This window comes from Nanorana parkeri, unplaced genomic scaffold (genome assembly GCF_000935625.1).
Source record: "Nanorana parkeri isolate BGI_ZX_2015 unplaced genomic scaffold, ASM93562v1 scaffold213, whole genome shotgun sequence".
In the NCBI taxonomy this organism is placed as follows: Eukaryota; Metazoa; Chordata; class Amphibia; order Anura; family Dicroglossidae; genus Nanorana; species Nanorana parkeri.
In genome coordinates this window covers 1,206,667-1,220,831 of record NW_017306481.1, presented here as the reverse complement: position 1 = coordinate 1,220,831, position 14,165 = coordinate 1,206,667, and the positions used below count along the sequence as shown (strand labels likewise).

At 39.5% G+C, this 14,165-nt stretch overlaps 1 protein-coding gene across 2 annotated transcripts; it reads left to right on the top strand.

Annotated features, from left to right (window-relative positions):
• The first annotated feature begins 2,203 nt into the window (after positions 1–2,203).
• LOC108786475 (carbonic anhydrase 1-like) lies at positions 2,204–14,165 on the top strand. 2 transcript variants are annotated; one of them, XM_018555782.1, is made up of 7 exons: positions 2,204–2,240; positions 6,347–6,544; positions 7,433–7,551; positions 9,951–10,046; positions 11,990–12,052; positions 13,228–13,383; positions 14,049–14,165. In XM_018555782.1, exons 1-7 carry the CDS (start codon positions 2,204–2,206, stop codon positions 14,163–14,165), a joined length of 786 nt encoding a protein of 261 aa, XP_018411284.1. The 2 variants fall into 2 exon arrangements, with proteins under 2 accessions (XP_018411284.1, XP_018411285.1); XM_018555783.1 differs by lacking the exon at positions 6,347–6,544.

Genomic DNA, 14,165 nt, shown 5'->3' with positions numbered 1-14,165 from the left:
CCTAAAAAGTAGCCTGAAAATGAACTTTTTGTCTTGAATCCCACATGATACATAGGAGTGCGCTTCCTGGTATGTAATGATGCCAAGGTAGCCTGCAGCCTCATAACTGTATATCTGCAGTGTGAGATATAAGACACTGTGCCTCTGACTGTCAGTCTCAAAAGATTTAGAGTGAGAGATTTTGTAATCTCAATACTATTTTGCTCTCTGTTCTCCTTGCTGGGGGCTCTAACATGAGAATGCAATGCTCAGCCGCTACATCGGTGGCTGCCTCCATACAGAGAAACAGTGCAAGACAAGGCACGTGAGTCAGTAATGGAGGAAAGATCAGCTGCAAGGAGACCACAGGCAATGCTGGCAGCAAGTTATTTGCCCTCTGCCTGCCTTTTTTGGCACAACTTCCAGAGTTCAGTTCCTCTTTATTGTGTAGGAATATCTCTAGATGAGCTCTCATAATTATTGCATTGATGATGTATATAAGTGTTTAAATGTTTGCATTCTATTTCATATCCCTGAAGGTGGCTAGAGTAAGACATGGTTTAAACCATTGTCAGGTTTATTTTTTTCTGTGTCCCATTTGGAAGATTTTGCATTACTTCCTTAAGATTAAAAACGAACACTGACCTGCAACAGAAGACAGATCATGCTCCTACCTTCCAGTGCTGCAGCCTCTGAAAGCCTCTTCGGCAATCAACATGTCCAGGAGTGTCAGATGCCTGTGTCTCCCACCACCCGCTCCCATTTCTTTCTCTATACCCTAGGCAACTAACATAGGGGTCAGGGGAAGGAACCAGTGTGGTAGTTTTTATCTTTCCTCCTCTCTGTCTGTCCTGGTGACCATTGTTGCTCAGTGAGTCTGAAAGTGAGGGAATATCCACAATTTTGAGTCGTCACAATAAAGACACTTGCTATGGTGACAAGTAAGAGTAGATTTCCCTCATATTAGAGATTTCCTGCTTCATTGTGTGTCTACAGTACAAGAAGTGAAGGGAAATTTAACCAATGAGACACAGGTGGCAAAGATCTGCCATGGGTTTTGGATACACTGCATACAAAATAATTTAAAAAAAAGTTTTGTCTTTAGATTTATTTTAAAGGCTAAGTTCACCTTTTGCATAAAATCACCCTTGCCGACAAGGGACCTCAGTAGGCTAAAATCCACTGTGTAAAAATCTTGTTTAATGCAAATGTAATAACTGTTGGTCGTTTCTGGCACCCCTGAAGCATGGCTGAAATACTCCCATGTGCCCATACTTTCCATTGCTCCTGTGATACTGGGGACCAACGGCCAACATCTGGAGTTTCCTGGAAACTAGCCAGGACATGGGCATTGAGATGTTATGGTATTTTGGCCAGGCTTCAGGGGTGCCAGAAAAGACCTGCAGGTATGACACTTATATTAAACAAGATTTTGACAAACTGCACAGTGGATTTTAGCCAACTGAGGTCCCTGCATTGGCCGTTTTATGCAGAAGGTGAATGTAGACTTTAACCTGCCGACTTAACAGGACCAAGTAACTAGTGTGATATCTATGCCCATATATTGACCTCTGAAGAAACTCTTAGCCAATTTATTTTGGGAAGGTGGGGAGGGGGGATATTGACAAGGCTGAATGTTTCCATTAGGCCGGTGCCAGGTGTGTCTAATACATTAATACAATATGTAAGTGGCGTGACCAATACGACTCAAGCCTTATTTTTCTGTTTTACACAGGAAAGCAGGAGCTATTTCCAGGAGCCAGCTCCATGTAAGTAACTTGTCATCATTTATGTTTCAGGCATTTGGGGTACACATTTTAGGTGCTTTCAAAAGCTACTGAAAAAAGTGCAGATGTGCAGAAATGAAGATCTCAGATCTAAGGTGCTCCTATTTTCATCTTCAGGCTATTTTTGTTAACCAATAGAAAAGTCATAAAAGGGCTATTTTGGCAAAACGTTGTTAATCCTAAATGATGGACACGTGTTAAGCACACAGTAATAAACCTTGCAAATAGTATGGCACCATTGCAACCATTTATGAGAAAATGGCATCATTTTGTCTGGGTGGAATTTTGCAATGACTACATTTTATTGCAACATGAGACACGAACGCAGAAATTAAGCTGTAAAATCCTAAGAGTGAGCCTATATAAAGTGGGTTAGAAGAACAGAAAAGTACACTATTACAGCAAAGAGGAGAAGAGCTTGCTTGAAATACAATACCATGAGCAGCCTGAACTGGGGTTATGAGGCCAGCAATGGTAAGTGTACTGCAATCATGGGATACCAACAGGGGTACTATTAGTAGCAATAGTTGTTGGGCTCATGAGGCACAAGCTGTTATTTATTTTCTTTTGTTTTGTTTTTTTCCTGAGGATTTAAGATGGAAAAATGAATAATAAATAATAATGTTACTGTAAAATCTGCTGCCCCACCAAAAAACTCTTGTAATTATTATCAAAAAGTAATTTTCATGCTCCATAAGTTGCTATATTGTTTGAGGCTTTTATGCAAGGTAGATGTTATTATTTAACAAATCAGTCAGGTGCTTTAATGTAATCAGGAACAAAAAAATAAATTTTTATCTAAAAATCTACCAAATTGACGAAATAGGAAATAAATATTAAAAATACCGCCTAAATAGCAATAAATATAAAATAGCACAACTCCCCCACCCCCCTTCAGGTTAAACTCTCACCACCTTCTAATTATTATATAACAGTGCAATCCACACAATGTTACAATACACATTCAAATTTCTTTCATATGAAAACAATATGTGTATATTTTTGGGGTAAATTGTCATTCCCCACAACTGTGAATAATATGCTTTACTCAATGTGATATTTCTTGCCTTGCGTTCACACAAAGATAACTCACCAGACACATACCGGTATGACCTTTCTAATAATAAAAAGTCTACAGGGGTTTTGTATCAACTCCCATTTTCTCCAATTCTGTCTCCTCCAGTGTCCTGTGGTCTTCATCAAGTCTAACAATGCAATAGAAAAACTAACAATAATGTAATAAGATTAATTTCCAGAACCCAGCTCCATGTTAGTGACTCATTATCATTTATGTTCCAGGTATTTGGGGTTCACATTTTATGTGCTTTTAAAAGCTGCTTACAGAAGTCAAAGTCAGCACAGATGTGCAGTATGAAGATCTCAGACATTTTAGACATTTAAGATCTTCCAGGCCATTTTTGTTAACCATTAGGAAAGTCATGCCAGGGTTATTTTGGCAAAAGGTTATTAATCTTAAATGGACCACATGTTAAGCACACAGTAATAAACTTTGCTGTCAAATAGTATGGCACCATTGCAACCAAAATAGCATAATTTTGTCTGGGTGGAATTTTGCAATGACTGCATTTTTTTGCAATAGGGCTTTCCTCATTTCCTCCAATCCTGTCGCCTTCTGTATCATGCAATCTTCATCAAGTTCCAGTCCAAACAATGCAACTGAAAAGCTCCAATAGTATAACAAGGTTTTTAACTTTTATTTAAAGACAATGTGATATATTCGCTTACGTTCAACAGTTCTACGAAACCACACCGGTCTAAATCACTTAATCCTGTTTACCCCACTGGTCCATGTTCTCTTTGCTTTCACACATCCTCCACTGCTATAAGGAGTGTGTGCCCAAGAGAAGGAGAGCTTGACATGCTGCAGATGTGAACTTTTCTGTTCTTCTAACCTACCTTATATTGGCTTACACTTGTGTTGTGTGACTGAGTGTGTGCCTTGCTCCTTAAGATATTTCCTAGGACTTTCCAAAGGGACAGAGCGTTTGAGCTAGATACTCTAAAGATTAATTCTTTATCTATCAAGAAAGTCTAATGAATTTCTAAGCGACTAATCTAACATATAAAGCTTAATAGATTAAATAATACACAATATTGTCAAAGACAGTTAAAGTGACACTAAATTCAGGAGTTATCCCTCAAGCAGTACATACTCACCTCTCCTTTGCTCCCCCGATGTTCAATTCATCTGATGGAACAGTACAGGGCCAAGTACTTTGAAGTAAGGCTGCTTCATTAAAGTGACACTAAACTCAGGAGTTAAATCTTTAAAATGCATTCAAGTACCTTAACTATTAACAATACTGTACCTTATTTGTGTATTACTCGGCTGTAGATCCTCAAATCATCTCTGAATTGGTGCTGACACTGTCCTTCCTTCTGGAGGGTGGCTACTTTTGTTCCCCCTGTGTGTGTTGTAAAGTAGTCACCGCTCCAAGCTCACTCACGTGATGGACTACAATCTCCTGTTTAGTTTACTGATTTGTATTGAGATTGTACTAAAAACGCACAAAAACGCGCACAGAAATGTGCAAACCGCTTGTGTTGCATGTTTCCAGGCATCTCCATTGAAGTCTATGGGGCCAAGCGTGCTGTAAACTGTCTGAAAAAAGCTCATGTACTTTTTCCAGCCTCAGGTGTTACAGCTTGCAACAAAACGCTCATGTGTGAACAGGGGCCATTTAAATAAATAGGATTTCTTGTTTTAAGAGTTTTGTTGCACGACAAAATTTGCAACAAAGCTCATAGGTGTGAATGGAGATTTACCCCTAAGCTAATGTTCTCTAAGCTAATGAATTTCAATTTTTTATTTTTTTAAATATTTTTACTTATTTTTTTATCATATATTTTATTTAATTTGATTGTATTTTGGGGGGGTTAAATACTATTTATGTATCCCTTATTAGCATCTACTTTAAATTTGATTTCCAAATGTGCACCAAAAAAACAAATGTAAATACATTTTAAATATACTGTTTACCTATAAAAAAAAGTATATTAGAAAACTGAATTTAAATAAATATTTGGGTTCTAATTTTAAAATCAGTGATATACAGTAGGTGCTAATAAAGGTTAAATGAATAGTGGTCTGGCTAATTAGTTGGTATTCAACACCAAAAATAATAGCAATTAACATGTGCAGGTATTTAAATATATGGTGAAAAAAGAAGTACAAAATCTGAAAATGAGGTAATACAGAAATTCATTCAATTGGGAATTACAGATCTGGAACAGAGAAAAGATGTAGTTATATGTTTAGCTGAAAAAGAAGGAGGGATGGTCATACTAGATAAGCAAGAGCATAATGAAGACTAATGAATGATGGAAATATGTATTCAATCTTAAAAAAGAATCCTACACATACATATTAATAACCGTTGAAATCATTAGTAAATGATAAGGGGTATTTTAAATAAAAAAAGAAAAAAATATTTGGTTTCATCATATAGTCAAATTCTGGTGATTTATTGTTTGCCAAAGATTCATAAAAATAATACACATCCTCCAGGTAAAAAGATATAGAAGCAGTCAAGCAAGCTTTGGAAAGAGAAGTGAACATAATATGGAATGTCTATTATTTTGCATAGAACGTAATTAACCCACCAAATAGGAATAAGCAATATACTTTTCTAGGTAAGATTTCTATACATGTGGTATATGTTCAGGATGTCAGGTAAAGTTATTGAAAAGTAGAATGTCATTCATGTTAAAAAATTACTAACACGGATTATCAGATTAAAGAATAATTCCAGGAACTGTAAAAATTAACCCTTGCAATGCGGGGGTAGCCCCCACTGCAAGGGTTAATTTTTACACTGATTATTTTCATCTAGGGTCCAGACTAAGGCCCCGTTCACACTGAGCGATTTATCGCGCGGTAATTCCCACGATATCGCGGCTATTTACCGCGCGATATCGCTCTCCAATGCTTGGCAATGGGGCAAAGGGTCCTGCTGTCGCAGGTCGTGCGTCGCTACAGCAGGACCCTTTTTGGAGCGGATTTTGCCGCGATTCTAGCTTGCTCAATGCAAGCATTTGCAATTAACATATCGCGCAAAATGCAAATCGTGCGACAAACGCGCGATTTGCGAATCGCGCAGTGTGAATGGGGCCTAAAGAAGATGTACTCACCCGATACTCAGTCATGCAGCGGTGAGCGCTCACCTCTTTCTCCCTCAGCTTCATTAGACGTGATGACATTACAGGTCTGTATTATATTCTAGTACAACCAGATTAAGACATTTATGAGATTTCATGAGTTACTATCTTAGGTCATTTTTGAACCAAATTTACCATTCTAACTTTGCATCCACATAAGCTACAGCCAAACAAGACCAGGGCTAGGGGTCCGCTCACTGTCACACAATTAACTGTGTTTTGTTTGTAACTATTCCATAATTCAGTACACTTAAGTATCTTCATAATAAATATGTTTTTCATCTTTTAGTTATGCGTTTATGAACCAAATGTATTTATCTACAATGTGAACAAAATAATAGTAAGAAGTTAGGGGCATAGTGTTGGAGCCCATCTCAAGATATTATAATATGTTCTTTTAGGACCTGAGCAGTGGCACAAGCTTTACCCCATCGCTCAAGGAAATTTCCAATCACCAGTTGATATAAAAACCAAGGAAGTCAAATCTGATGAGTCACTGAAGTCTCTCAGTATCAATTACAACCCAGCATCTATCAAATCCATTGTCAACATTGGACATTCCTTCCATGTTATTTCTGAAGACAAGGAAGACATCTCAGGTAATTCTAGGCAACACATTTAGTATAGAACACCTGCAATTCTGCAGGGAAAATGTTATATTCCAGAGTTATCCATGTATATTTTAGTTGTGCATCATTTTCCCCCAAACATTACTTATTTCAGATGATTTGGTTTTTATTATTATGTTATTATTATTATTGGGTGAAAATTAGAGAAATGTCATCTACCCTATTTGAGCACTTAAATGAGCATAGGTTTGTTCCTTCTTTTGGTTGCATCCATTTTGACAAGATAAAGCAGATATTTTATTTTAGGGCTCATACATATGGGCGTAAAAATGCTGCGTTCAGCTCTGTACTGTGCACAGCTGTATACAGAACTGAAGGCAGCAGTTTTGTAGGTAACACAATCTATGCACACAGCTGCATTGTGGCCCATATACCCCCATAGTGTTGGGCTGCATAAACTAAAACAAGAAAAATCTGTGTCTGTGGTCCAATTTTAAAAGTATTTTGTGCAGTGCATATGTAGAATGTTTGTGTGAACAATTACATGCATTACACATAAATGGACCTTGCCCTCATGTCATTCATTCAGTATGAATAAAGGCCGAGATAATACTGAGTCTGAGCCATGTGCCCCTGCCTACACTTCGCTTTTGTGTACATCTACCCCCTGGCCCTAATGAGTTATTCACTAGGCAACTGCGGGGGCCAAAGACAAAATAACCTGTATAAATGGCATTGTTTATGTACGCAGCCCTACTCTATACGGACATAGGTGTGTAAAGTTGAAATGTAAAATGTTTGCACTTCATACCATTTTTTACAAAGGCACGTGATGCCAGAAAGATCTTGCATGAATTTTAGCACCGTGTACATAAGGGCCTTACGATCAAGTTAAGCTATTTAATGTCATTTTTTCAGCTGTGAAAGGAGGTCCTCTCAAAGGAAGTTACCGTCTAAACCAATTCCACTTCCACTGGGGACCTTCCAATGAGCACGGATCAGAGCACACTGTGGATGGGAAGACGTATTCTGCAGAGGTATCACCTCACCTTGTACATGACTTATCATTATAGCACCAATTTACTCTCTCTCTCTATTTAAAGAGGAACTCTCATTATACTCACCCGATCCTCGGTCCCACGGCAGTGACTGCTCACCTCTCTCTCCCCTCCGCTCCGGCTGTGGTTTGTTCCTCAGCTTCCTTATGTCCAGTGCAAGTGAAGTCAAGGATCCTTAGACCTCTGGAGCCCACGGAGAAGGGGATGTGAGGGCCACTCGAGCAAGCAGGGAGAACCATGGATCGGGTGGGATTATCGTTTTTATTTTAGACCCTAGACCAAAATGAGCTCCTAACCCTTGCAGAATGCAGGTATCCCTACTGCAAGGGTTAATTGTTAATATGCCCAGAGTACTTCTTTAACCATTATGTGTCCACCAAGGTTGGCAGAGTTAGGGTAGTGCATTCAATGGCAAGGCTGATTTGATTTTCTAGTCTATAATGAGTAATCTGTAGGTGCATTATATGTCCTCAATGCAAATTCCACTGCTCAGGCATATTCCTTCTAGAACCATGACTCAGAACAGAGATGCTGTGCGTTCTTTTATCCATTGTGGTGTGTGAACAGCCTATTAATAAGAAATGGGCCGCTTAACACAACACACATTAATGAGTACCATAATGCACGTGTGTTAACTTACCACAAAAGAGTGCTTATGTGTGAATGGCACCAAACCCTATATAAAAATGCTAACGGGTAAATGCATATTATCATGAACGTTCTGGGCTAACACAGCTTTGTAGCAGCTTGCTTCTGTAAACCAAAAATGAAGCTAACTTCCTTACTGCTTTATATATATATATATATAAATAAAAAAAGAAGATACTAGAAGGGGAAGTTATCAGAACTGGAGCAGACAGCAGTTACTCATGACAATCTTTCAGCTTCTACTGTATCTTTCATTTTCAAAGCTGAACTGAACAAACTGAAGAGAGAAGCTGATTGGTTACCAAGGACAACTGCTTCAGATTCTGTATGCTCCAGTTTTGATAAATTCCCCCCTGTATGTCTTGTCATTTTATGGGAAACACATGGTAAAAGAAGAACAAGCTTGAAAATGTACCTTTAGAGCGCTAAAGAAGGCTGGCATAGAAGGTTTTGCATAGAGCACAGAACGGTTTTAACCCTGAACATTTCACTGGGATAGGAAACCAGGTAACATCTCCTTAGGGGGACACAGCTAGCAATAAGGCTAGAGCAGGGATTTAAATAATAAATAGACAATGGTTGTAGCACTGGTTGGCATGTACATAGATGCTTATCTTCTGGACTGTGTGCATGTGTGATTTAATTTTTTTTACAAGTTATCACCAGTTAGCAGATATGTCAGCTGTGGGACAGCATAAAGCAGTGGAACAATACAACTAATATTCACATTTCCTCTTGTGTTCATGACTTGGTAATGTGAGCTGAGCCGAGTACCAGAATCTTTATTAATACTAATAGTGGACTTAAAGTATTTTAATATTTGGTACTGTAAATATATTACCAATGACTATGAAAGATAAGGGCAGTGGCCAAAACTAACTGCGCAACTTAGCGATAGAATGACCAAATTTGAAAACACCTGGTCCCCGTGGATAGACAAATATTTGGCCCCAGGCACCCCTCGCCTATGTATTATTTAACTAACCTACCATAACTGCCTTATATATCGTCCTCTAGCGCCACTGTACAGCCCGACTCTTCTTCCCGCCTCTCTTTTTCCCTCTCTTCTACTTCCTCTCTAACACCTGACCCCCGTACCGCCTGACGATCTCCTTCTCTACCTGTGTGTCCACCCTACCTTATGTCGTCCTGTCTGTGTTTTGTGGTGTCGTTGCCTGACGCTCTAACCGGCTGGTTACAAACTAAACTAGAAGTAGCCTAGATACCGCCACCCTCTGACATTACATAGCCTTGGGAACTCCTAAGGGTACTTGAGAAGTATCCTGAGTGTCTTCTAATCTACAATCCTCAGTGACGAATAATTAACTGACCCATAGGATTCCAACCAGTTTATAGGCCAAATGTACACATGCTATGACAATATTACATATATATAATATGATTTTTCCCGAGGACCACTGTCTAACCAGGTCTACTACCCCGTCAATGTGATAGACCCGAAACCTGTAACCACCCCCTATCTGAATACCAATATGTATTTAGCTACTACTACTACATGTAATACTGTTGATGCTACGGTCTGCGCACCGCATACTGTGATGTTTTGTATTGTCGATTGTCTTTTGTGATAAAATAATAAAAACATTTCTATGGGAAAGATAAGGGCAGTGGTCTCATTTTATCCAATAGTAAAACAAGCATTACGTCTGCTTAGTCAGTAAATGGATTCTTCATTCACCGACTGGCTGAATCACATTCTTCTCTTACAGTTACATCTTGTTCACTGGAACGCTGAGAAATATCTAAGCTTTGCTGAGGCCTCTAAGAATCTTGATGGATGTGCAGTACTGACTGTGTTCCTAAAGGTCTGGAATAAATATATTACATATGGGCAATGGTTTCACAATTCTTATTCACTGAGCATGTAAATGTCATTTTTCTACAATCCCCCTTTAAATGTGGGGATTGTGCCTAAAAGTGCTTCATCACCTTCATTAAATTCCTCCAGTCTTACTGAATAGGTCTAATATACTCATTTGGTGTCATGGACACAAGAAACAAATGATGGCACTTAGTTTGTCTTCACTATGTCCACCTTCTGCACTCCTGTTATCTCCTCATTGGGGACAGCAGTAAAAACGTGATAGAGCGTCTAACCTTTCCCCCAGTGTGTACATTGTAAAATGTTCAGAGAAACAGAAGATTTTGTGCTTTGGTGGCCAACCCAATGCATGCAGTCCACTGGTACTTATTATGAGGCCCTCAGGCCCCAGCAACCAGCAATCAATGTTTTTCCTTCCAAGGTGCTTACTCAGATCTGATAAGAGTATGAGTTGAGCAGTATGAGGAGAAATGTCGCTGGACTCTGTGCCATGTCACAGTCCTAGAGTACCCACTCTGACAGAACTGTCACATAGAACTATGCTACCCACCTGCCAGAACTGTCACATGTTACTACTGTACAGTACCCACAGTACTAGAACTGTCACATGGTACTATAGTACCCACAGTACTAGAACTGTTACATGGTACTATAGTACCCACAGTGCCAGAACTGTCACATAGTGCTACAGTACCCATACTGCTAGAACTGTCACATGGTACTGCAATACCCACACTGCTAGAACTGTCACATGGTACTACAGTATCCACACTGCCAGTACTGTCACATAATACTATAGTGCCCACACTGCCAGAACTGTCACATGGTACTACAGTACCTACTTTGCTAGAACTGTCACATGGTACTACAGTACCCACACTACTAGAACTTGCATATGATACTAGAGTATCCACAGTGCCAGAACTGACACATGGTAGTACAGTACCTACTCTGCCATAACTGTCACATGGTATTACAGTACCTACTCTGCCATAACTGTCACATGGTACTACAGTACCCACACTGCCAAAACTGTCACATGTTACCATACTGTATGTGTTTTGCCGTGTGCTGCAGTGTAGGTTAATTAGGTACAACACAGAGAGGGAAAATAAATCACTAAATAAACCTATTTAACTTTCCTAGAGTGTTTCTAAGCTCATACAATATCTGTAATTATGTAGATATATAGTTGTGTATAGTTATGTACCAACAACTACTGTATGTAGTAAGAAGGCCTGCCTTATCCCTAAAGGAGAACTATGGGGTTAAGGCTTTTCCCCATAGTTCTCCTTAGGGTAACGGGAGGACACAAACTAGCGTCCTCCCATCACCTAGGCTCAGTATACTGCGAACCGTAGCTCGGGGTATACTGAGACGCCGCAGCTGAAGCGGATCCCAACAATTGTGCCGGGATCCGCCCAGCTGCGTGAGTGACAGCTGGCTCTGCCTATATAGAGGCAGAGCCAGCTGTACCCGCCCCCTCCCCCGTCCATTCCGCGAGTCAGCAATGGCGGGTCGGAGCGGGGAGGGGGGAATCCAGCCCCTCCCCTGTCACGGCAGAGAGCCGTGACAGGATCGAGAGGTGAGCGAACGCCGGTATGTGTTCGCTCACCTCCCGATCTACTGAGCCGACCTGTGACAGTCTCATTGTCACAGGTCGGCTAGAACTATGAGGTGAGTGAAAAGCACTCACCTCATAGTTCTCCTTTAAGTAAACTTGTCATTATCATAAAATGTCTGCACATACATTACTTTATATAAAAAATATGGAAGTGCATCTAAATGTTCCTGAAGGCCACTCACACAATGGCACCCACATTATTCTTTCCTAATCTATAACTCAATCTGATGTCTACATCCAGCTTCAAATATGTCTTATCATCATGGCTGCCTGTTACTTCAGATAATATGTAATTGTTGCAGGTTGGCGGTGCCCATCCAGGACTGCAGAAAGTGGTGGATGCATTAAGTCTAATTAGAACAAAGGTGAGTAATGTATTTGCCGTATTATAATGTTCAATTTATTATTCACTTTCAAAGCACAGGAAAAATAAGTGACTATTAAAGTTTCTAAAGCACAGTAGACAGTTATAAGGTAAAATATACGACAGCAATGCATGATTCTGCTTATTGTGCCTGAAAGCAATGTTTATCTGTTAATTCATCCTCTCAATGATTTATTATTTATTCCCATCTGGTTTACAAGAGATTTAGCTCCTGTCATGTACACTTTATATATTTCACGCACTTTCTAGATATAATGCGGTTCTTACTGGGAGTAATCCATCCCAGGCTGCACCACATACATTTGAGTTGAATAATGTATATGATGGCCATGTATGGCAGTTATTACACCGTATGTTTTTTGGCAAGAAATAGAAGATGTCCCTCTGAGAACAACCTTGGTGACACATCTGCCCAATTGATGCAGCACACAGGTGAAAACAATCTTCTACACAGTAAAAGGAATGACTGAAAATCTATGTGTGCGATGAATAGTGTGAAAGAGTTTTCATTTCTGTCAGGACTTTATTTTTGTCTGTGGCTCAACCTAGGGAATTTTCAATACCTTCCTGTTTCTGTAATATAAGAAACGGGGGGAGCAGCTGCCACTGCTTCAGGAAGGCACAAACAACAATAAAAACATTGTCAGAGGATATAACCTTTCCTCACTTTATTAAAAAAAAGTGTTTTTGGTCACAAAATATAATTTGGGAAGTAAAGAAAGGTGTGGAGAGCTGGATTTAATAAAGCAGAAAATGTTCCCACTCAGGACATAAGCAGTGCAGAGGGGATGATTATCCTTAGGCAGCTCCCCTGGAGGTAATAGTCAAAGGTCAGCTTTTTGTTCAAGAAGGGACTGGGTGTGCAAGGAGAAAAGTTCCAAAAGCAGAATGTATTAAGTCCAGATCAATGATATTTAGACTCTTGCATCAAAAAATCCAATCCATTTTGGGGGTTCAAATGGTCCCCCTTCTTCAGGTCTTCATAATGCTGAATGAATCCTGTACTGGACTAATACAATTGGAAGGACCCTGAGGGGTAATTAGTATGATCACTTCAAAATGTAAGTTAAGCAATGAATAGATTAAAAAACATAATAATAATATTAATTTGGTAAGGTATACATAATTTTTTTTAAATGCTAAATTCTGTTATAGGGTAAGCAAGTAGCCTTTACCAATTTTGATCCATCATCCCTCCTTCCGGCATCAAAGGACTACTGGACATACATTGGCTCCTTGACCCACCCACCACTGCTTGAGTGCGTCACCTGGATTATATTTAAAGAGCCCATAAGTGCCAGTGCTGACCAGGTAATGGAAACATAGAAGAAGCAAGAAATGCATAGACGAGCTACAAGTCATTGTTATTGTTATGTTATTCATAGATGAACAGACTGAACTGAAAGAGGCATTTGCAAGCAAAGTGGAAATCTTCAATGTGTGTCCCATTTGTATAGCATCCTAAAGGGGTCTTCATTTTCCTTTTACTTCTCCTGCTATGAAAAGGGAGATTCCAGGTGTTCCCACGGCATCTGTTGAAATTCCCATACTATAAATGAAAAATTCAATAAGATCCATAGGATTCCCTTGCAGTTGTGATGGCAGGTGTGCAAAACAGGGGACTGTTGGGGAAATATCCCATTTCAAAGTTCTCAGGGGAGAATCAGATCTGCCCTGAGCCTCTTGCAGTTTTTTCACTTTATGGTACTGTTCCCCAAAGTGTATGGTTCATGGTGTTTGAGCAATGGTGATTGCTGTTACTGTCTGTATTTAACAGACCAAATGGGACCAAATAAGAGGCATTAATTGTTAGGTCTTAGATATGCTTTAATAGCACAGGTGACACTTGGACATTGCAAACGTTGTGATGGTGGTAGACATCTAAGAACATTTTAAGAAAAGTGTGTATCTGCATCAACTGATGAGGCTTCAGTAGATATTATCATCTTAATTTCAAATCTATTTTGTTTTCTCAGCTAAATAAATTCCGCAGCCTCCTAGCTTCGGGGGAAGGTGAGAAGGAGTGTCCAATTCTGAGCAACTATCGTCCACCTCAACCTCTGAAGGGTAGAGAAATCCAAGCATCCTTCTGA

Excerpts from the sequence above, each read along its gene's own strand:
- LOC108786475 (XM_018555782.1), top strand. The coding sequence starts at position 2,204 with ATGAGCAGCCTGAACTGGGGTTATGAGGCCAGCAATG. Across the intron at positions 6,545-7,432 it reads AGACAAGGAAGACATCTCAG|CTGTGAAAGGAGGTCCTCTC; the intron begins GTAATTCTAGGC and ends TCATTTTTTCAG. Across the intron at positions 7,552-9,950 it reads GGAAGACGTATTCTGCAGAG|TTACATCTTGTTCACTGGAA; the intron begins GTATCACCTCAC and ends CTTCTCTTACAG.